We start from the raw sequence: 7,885 nt of genomic DNA, 5'->3' as shown, positions 1-7,885 counted from the left end.
TCCAGTCCTAAATATTTTATAGAACTCTTTATATTTTATAAAAAAAAATGGTGTTGTTCATTAATATAGTTCGTGATATTATTTAAATATACATACTTGTGCATAGATATACATTGCTAAACACAATCTTAGTTTCAAAGTCATTGCGGATAAAAAAAAAAAATTAACTAACGAACAACTAATGCATATTTTACTTGCAAACTACTATTTTTAAATAAATTTACTTTAAATAACTTACAAATTATTAAAAGTTAGAAAAACTACGCATAGTGTCAAAAAATAATTTATTTATTCTATTTTATATTTAAATTGATGATACAACGTTAAAACTAAAAATTTATGTTAAATACTAACTGTTAACTTGACTAAATAATTTTTTTTCTTGTAATAAGTAAGAGGTGATTTTTAATAATTTTTTTAAATTAATTAAGTCTAATAAAATTACATACCAAAATTAAATTTTAATAAGTTCGAAACTAAAAATACAATAACATAGATTTTTTTCCGTTATAAGGTTGTATCTAAGTTTTACAAATGAGGAAAAACTGTAAAAGAGTTTTTATAATTTTTATAATATTAATTCAATTGACTTTAATTCAAAGTTCAGCATATTTAAAAGATAGTCCGGTAAGAAGAGAGTATTTTAAATATTTGGCTCGAGTAGTAAATTACATTCGTCATCAAACAGGATGGAACTCAATGGAAAACGAATTCTTGAATTGGGACTCTGAAAATGTTATTAGCGTAAAAGAGTTATTGACATTTGAAATTGATGAGAATAATTTTTCGTGTATTTTTAGTCACATTGTGAGTGTATTTAACTCTCAATACATAGGAATACTACTAACTTTCGTTGAACACGTTAATATATTAATAGAAGAATGTGAAAAATATTTAACAGCTCAATTATTTGGTAATTTTATTAATTGCACAACATTACTTGAAATTGGAATGAAGAAATCTACTGTAATGTTTGATAGCATATACCAAGTAATGTGGTTTTTGAGTTATTTAGATATTAAACGCGTTTTTGTAAGAATTGTAGGTAACCCATATACTGTAGTCGATGAAGTTTATTTGGTTAAGCATTTTATAGATTCTATTCAAATAAAAGATAAGACGGGTCCTGCTAACAATCAGGAAGAATATAACGCCAAAGTCAATGAAGCAATATTAGTAATTTTTAATACAAAAGAACTTATTAAGAATGTGACTAAGAGAGCAATTTCTGTTTTAAATAGAAATAGAAAATTATTAATTATACCTCAGCGACCTGATTTGAAGTTAAATTACGAATGGATATATCATTCTCAAGAATTTATTGAAAATGATTTTTTTAATTTGGTGTTAAATAATTTAAATAAATTTTATACACATACAAAAAAAATGTATTACGATGATTTCAACTTCGACATATTACTGTACCCTATTGCACATAGGTAAGTGAAATTTTATCATTTGCTATCATAAAAATTTGCAATGAAATAACTTGGGAGTGGCATAACCAAGCGGGATGTCAGAGGTTGTTAACCCTTTTTTTTAAAAATAAACTAAACACTTCCTTATTATACTATAATATGTAACATATCATGTAAAATAAATAGCAAAGGCATGCATTTTTTTCTAAAGGTAGAAATAAATAGTTGTGCGACAACTATATAAGTACTATTGAATAATTACAAAAAAAGTAACCCCCTTTAACCTGATTACTTTATGAATTTAAACGCCTGCAACTGAATCATGTGTATGGAAAATTAACTAATTAAATTAAAACTTTTTTTTTTGGTATTACTTCCTAAGTTACTGTAATGTTGAAAAGTAGTAGTATTCTTATTTGTACGTTGAGATATAAATGATGCGTTGTTAAAAACTATGCAGCTTTTTAACTTTTCTAAATCATTAAAGTTAGTAAATCAAAAAGTAATATTATAAATCTGGCTATAGATCAGTCAAACATTTACTTAGTATAATTATAGCCATCTATTTAACATTCGGAAGTTATCCCTAAAAACCACATTTTTATTTTTAACGCCTTTGAGAACATCTTGCCGTAGAACAAATCCTCTCCCATTCCTCTTTATTTTCTGCTGCCTCCTTTCAATCCATGTCGCCCATACACCACTCCTCTAATATTTAGGAAATATTTTTTGACTCCATCCACCTTTTTTGCCAATTCTATTAACCTTTAACTACTTTTAGATATGTTATTTAATATTACTTGATATCTATCATAGATCACTAAGTACAAATAAAAATTTTCCGTACACTTTTACAAAAAAGTCGTTATATTATAAAAAGATTGAGATAATATTCCTGATAAATCTCACTGTATACAAAAACAGTATAACAATGCATGAGATATTATTGATAAATTTCGATTTAATTTTTTATGTAGCATGGATTGGCTGATACCTCCACAAGAAGAACCATTACCTCTTTCTACTGAAGTAGCAACTTTAAAAATACTTGTCGATGAAGGAAAATGGAAAACTGTCGATCACATATCAATTATACATAATAGTCTAGTTATCAGTGCAAATCGTATAGTAAGAGATCCAGTTAGTACTATGCATGGTTTTAATCTAAAAAAACAATACATATTACAACTGTTGAATTGCAGGTTCTTTGAAATATTTTCAAATTATTATTTCTATTTAACTCCAATTTTACAGTTTTGCAATAATAAAAAGCAAAACATGAACTGTATAAAAAACATATTTGATACAAATGAAAACTCAGAACATTTTTTCAATAAAATCTATTCGGTAGTGAAAAAATTAAAAGATACATCAATTTGGAAAGTTACTAGTGTACGTATCTCATTATCATTCATAGAAAAGTTATTAGAACTTGTTATTAGAACGTTCAAGGAAAATTATTTGTATGAAGCATTATTTAATAATAAATTAAAAATAGATTACATGACTAAGGTAAATCTATATCTAAAAAATATGTCAAAACAAAAATCAATTTTGAACCAGCACTTATATTTTAAAATGAAATGTCAAAGACGCTGTATATTTATTGGGAAATCTAATCCATTTATTAGTAATACAAAAGAAACTGCATTGGAAAATAATTATATTAAAAAAATTAATACAATTGATGATCATCTAAATGCCTGTATTGAATTATCCACATTCTGCAAAAACTTCATTGACATTGATTTTAAAGATATGGGATTCGATAAAATCTTTTGAAAAATAATTATGCTATTTATTAATCTCTTAAACTGTATTAGTTGTTGTCATTTATATTAAAAATATATAACTGTATTCTTCCAATAATCTAATTGTTTTATACGGTTTATATAAATTTTATAAAATTATAATCTAGTTCCATAGATTTTTTTTGTTTTAAAGGTTAAATTTTGACCTTCAATAAAATTTAATAATTTTAAGCACAACACAATTCCAAATAATTCTAATACAAACATATATATATATAACTAAAAAAGTCAAACAAAAATATATTATTTTAAGAGAAATTGAGTGGCTAGTGTTAACAGAATTTTCCTGTATTTTTTACAATAACAGTAAATTTCCTTTTATAGCTTAGAAATTTTATAAGATTGAAATTAAAAAATTTTAATTTAAAAAACTAATTTTTTGAATATCTCTTCTATTTACGGAGAAAGAGAAAAATCTTATCAAATTTAGAGTTATTTTTTTAATTAAATATAATTTGTCATAGTTTTAAAAATCGTTAATTGTTACAATATAATAATACCAAGTTTTAAAAGCTTAAAATATATACAAAATGTATAATTTTCTTTTTATTTATTCACTTGAATAAAGTTTTACGCAGACATACTATAAAAATTTTTTTTTTAAAATAACTATTTATTTATATACTAGTAATCAATTACAAAAATATATATCATATATAATGTGATGATTATTTTAGATTTAATGATTCGTACATATACATTTTTGTATACCTAATAATTTTTTTTATTAAAATGAATTTCGGACTATTTATTTTTTCAATATACACCATATTAATATGCAGTGGCATTTTTGCTGTAAATTGTGAAGTATTAAAAAAACATTACATGAAATACTTAATTAATGTAGTTAATCATATTCGTGTACAAGAAGGATGGTATTCAATGCACCATCTATCATTAAATAATAAATCAAGTCAACAAATTAGTATCAGAGAAGCATTTATTTACAATTACGGAAGTGATCAACTTGAAGTAATGTTTACAAACATTATATATTTGATAAATGTTAAGTATGCTGAAGTATTAAATAAGTTTGTTGAATTCATAAATATAGGAACAGATCATTGTGAGGAGTACCTTATAGCTCAATCTTTTGAAAATTTCAATATTTGTATTAATTTACTTGAAGTAGAAGTGAAAAAATCTGAATATATGTTTGAGCATTTGTATAAAGCAGTTTCATTTTTAAGTTATTTAGATCTAAAATATATATTCACAAAAAGATTGGGAAATCCATATGTCATTGTTGAAGAAATCTATTTCGTGAAAAACTTTATTTCAAACTTAAAATTATATAACCAGTTATGTGACACTAACCTTTTAACTAATTACACAGTAGATATAATGAAAGCTGTCATAACTAACATTAAGCAATTTATTGGTGAAGTAGCTAATGTCGTACAAGGTATTCTAAATAAACTTAACATTGAAAACAATGTTCCTCTAAAACTTAAATTAATATTAAACACTGAATATGATATGTACAAAACTGATTATTCATGTTTTATTGATTTTTTGTTTAAGAAACTAAATGATTTTTACACTTTCACTATCGAAAATGATTTTATAGGACTTGGATTTAGTGAATTATTAGATCCCATTACATTTAAGTAAGCATTATATAAATTAAATTTTTTTTTTTTTAATTTTATTATAATACACAATTTTTTCTTACATTTATTTAATATATTGATTCTTTTTTTTTAGTAAAAAAGAACTTTATCCGCCGATAGATAATAAATTACACCAAGAAACTGGAATTGCAACATTAAACAAACTACAGATTGAAGGCAATTGGCAAACATTGAATCACATTCATGTATTGTATTATGATCAAGAAGTTAGCATGGATCAAGTTCTAAGAAATCGAGTGGATAATAATAATTTTCATCTTAAGAGAAAATACTTTCAATTATTTTTGAGATGTAGATTTTATGAGTTACTATGCAACTATAATATATATTTAAGTGTAATAATACAAGAATGTCGAAAAGAAAAATCACACACTAAATTCCTTCTTAATTCGTACAAATTTATCGAATGTGTTCACCTTTTATTTTTAAATGTAAAAAGTTCTCAGATTTTTTTAAATTCTATGCTAATAGCTATGGATAAATTTAAAAAACTATCAGTTTGGTGTGAATCGGAAAAAAAAAACTCTTTAAACATTTTATTCAAATTGATAGAAAAATTTCTCAAAAATCTAGTTGAATATAATTTAAATGCAGATGCTTTTGTAGACAGTAATGATGTGAACTTAATGGTAAAAGCAGATAAATATTTAATGGATTTATGCACAGCTAAACGAGATTTTACATTTTCAATTAATAATCTGAAATTACTACAAATTTCGCGGTGCATTACTAATGAAAACAAAATTATTGAAAAAAACATCTTACTTCACTCCGCTGAATATAATGTTAGTATATCCAATGAAACTACTACATCTCAAAACAATATTTATAAATACCACTATTTATGTTCGAAATTATTTATGCTTTGTAATAATTTTATTACTATTGAATTCAATAATCTTGGTTTTGATAAAATATAAACGATTTTTTAACAAATTGATAAATTGTTCACAATTAATATTACATGATTAGTACCATAATTTTATCTATTTAATATAGTTATGATGTTAAGTTGAGATTATCTACGAATAATTTAGTGGTAATACTTTTAATAAATTACAAATTTTATTATCAATTTTTTAATTTATTGAGATTCTATTTTTACAATAATTTTACATCAGATATTATACAGAGTACTTCAATCTAACTGACAATGCTTATAACATTGATACATTTATTATTTTGTTTAAAAATAACTATTTTATTTTAGACTAAGTTTAAAGCATTTCTTATTATTGGCCACTATTTAAAAAATTATAGAAAATTGGAAAAGTTTGATGTTTTGATAACATTTTTAGGTTTATTATTTATTGAGTTACAAGCATTTTAATATATAGAGTGGGTATGTAGCGCGAGTGGGTACAGTTCATACTGGTGGACTTATATTTTGATTGCGTTACATATTATAATTAATCGAAATATAATTGTAAAATAAACACCAATAAGTCTTGAAAAATTAATTTATGTGTTTTTGAATTAAGCGAAGAAAGCTGATATTGGGCTGAAAAGTATTTCAATACGTAATTATTATTGGTTTTTGATAACTATCTTAAGTACACTGATGAATAATCGATGAAAAGATTCAAAACAAATTAGAATATTTTATAATATCAACAGCAGTATGTATACGAGAAGAATAATTTCCTAATATAGGTTTCTAGTATTAAGGACGTGATGTGACACGGTATAGGCCGCTCTATAATAAATATATTAATAATAAATATATATATTTCGTTCTTGGTTAAAATTCTATATCTAATTTACGCCATTTTACATTTCATTTTTAATCGCTGCAACTTAGAGGAATACATCTTATTTTCGTCCGAACACTTTTTGGTGATACAAACATTTCAATACATTAAACATATTGATATTTGTTTTATTTATATTTATTATACACATTAACACCCTTCAAAAAAAAAAAAAAATACTTGATTCGATTACATTATGTTCTATTACTACTGATAGGCCATAACCAGGCTACACAGAGTACTAGTGTAATAATATCACAATAAAAAATTTAATTAACCATAAGATTTCTTTTAAGTGTCTCTCAACTTGTCGACTAACCCGTCTGATCTCTACTACAATGCAAGCCATAGTAGTGTAGAGCACTAACATAACTTATTTTGTATAAATCTATAGTCGCATCTATCCTAGGTCGTCATTCAGCTGATTGAAAAAACGTAGGCCACATATCATAAACGTCTTGCATAAAGATAAATATATTATTTATGATTTCATGTTGGCACAACCAGCAACGTAATACAAATATATTAGAGTCGAAATATTATACTAATTACCTAAGCAATTAGAAAGTGTCTCTCCACTTGTCCCAGTTTGATCTCTTCCACAGTACGGGCCATCGGAGTGTAGGACACTAGTATAATCTGTTGTGCATAGAACTGAAATTAAGCTCGCGTGTACCTTTGATCCACCAATTTCTTAAAATTAACACTATCTACAGATTTGCATCAAATCGTTTCTTATGATAGTGATTTTAATCACTGTTAGATATCATCTATACTTGTGCCATTTATACCACGTCCGCACTGTGCACTGTTTTTTCTGTTATATTATAAAGTTAAAAGTAGGAATTTCCATTTAAGAAAATTATAAATAAGGATTTTTATCCCAGAAGAGATGAAATAAAAACACGATTTCCCTACATATTACTGTAAAGTTTTTTCAACCGAATTTTATTTCTCTTTACAAAAATTTAAATTGTTTAATAATTTCTGAGAAAATTACCTGATTTCGCATTATTAATACAAATCATCCTGTATTCATTTCTAGCTCTATTGAAAGATCATATTGTTGCTTGATTAACGTTGGATAGGCTAAGTAAAGTAGTGTTTATGCAAATTTTAGATTTTAAATTGATTTGCAAAAGTCAGGAATAATCGGTTATAATAATAATTTGAAACTAACTATTTGTGTCATAATTAATTTTATGGAACTTATACATCATTTTTGTTATTTATGACCAATTTTTTTCCATTAATGTAAAAAATCAGCTCTA

The 7,885-nt window shown here is 24.6% G+C and overlaps 2 protein-coding genes across 2 annotated transcripts; both read left to right on the top strand.

The window, feature by feature from the left end:
• Positions 1-354: 354 nt before the first annotated feature.
• On the top strand, positions 355-3,401 carry LOC126906671 (uncharacterized). The gene is made up of 2 exons (XM_050687381.1): positions 355-1,439; positions 2,396-3,401. The coding sequence occupies exons 1-2, from the start codon at positions 535-537 to the stop codon at positions 3,198-3,200; spliced, it is 1,710 nt and encodes a 569-aa protein (XP_050543338.1). The 5' UTR covers positions 355-534; the 3' UTR covers positions 3,201-3,401.
• Positions 3,402-3,930: 529 nt separating this feature from the next.
• Positions 3,931-5,862, top strand: LOC126906670 (uncharacterized). The gene is made up of 2 exons (XM_050687380.1): positions 3,931-4,839; positions 4,937-5,862. Exons 1-2 carry the CDS (start codon positions 3,962-3,964, stop codon positions 5,781-5,783), a joined length of 1,725 nt encoding a protein of 574 aa, XP_050543337.1. The 5' UTR covers positions 3,931-3,961; the 3' UTR covers positions 5,784-5,862.
• Positions 5,863-7,885: the final 2,023 nt, after the last annotated feature.

Source organism: Daktulosphaira vitifoliae, unplaced genomic scaffold (genome assembly GCF_025091365.1).
Source record: "Daktulosphaira vitifoliae isolate Bord-2020 unplaced genomic scaffold, ASM2509136v1 Scaffold_5, whole genome shotgun sequence".
Classification (NCBI taxonomy): Eukaryota; Metazoa; Arthropoda; class Insecta; order Hemiptera; family Phylloxeridae; genus Daktulosphaira; species Daktulosphaira vitifoliae.
Note: the sequence above shows the minus strand (reverse complement) of the source record. Positions and strands in the feature narration are given on the sequence as shown.

Excerpts from the sequence above, each read along its gene's own strand:
- LOC126906671 (XM_050687381.1), top strand. The coding sequence starts at position 535 with ATGAGGAAAAACTGTAAAAGAGTTTTTATAATTTTTATAATATTAATT. Across the intron at positions 1,440-2,395 it reads CTGTACCCTATTGCACATAG|CATGGATTGGCTGATACCTC; the intron begins GTAAGTGAAATT and ends TTTTTTATGTAG.
- LOC126906670 (XM_050687380.1), top strand. The coding sequence starts at position 3,962 with ATGAATTTCGGACTATTTATTTTTTCAATATACACCATATTAATATGC. Across the intron at positions 4,840-4,936 it reads TTAGATCCCATTACATTTAA|TAAAAAAGAACTTTATCCGC; the intron begins GTAAGCATTATA and ends CTTTTTTTTTAG.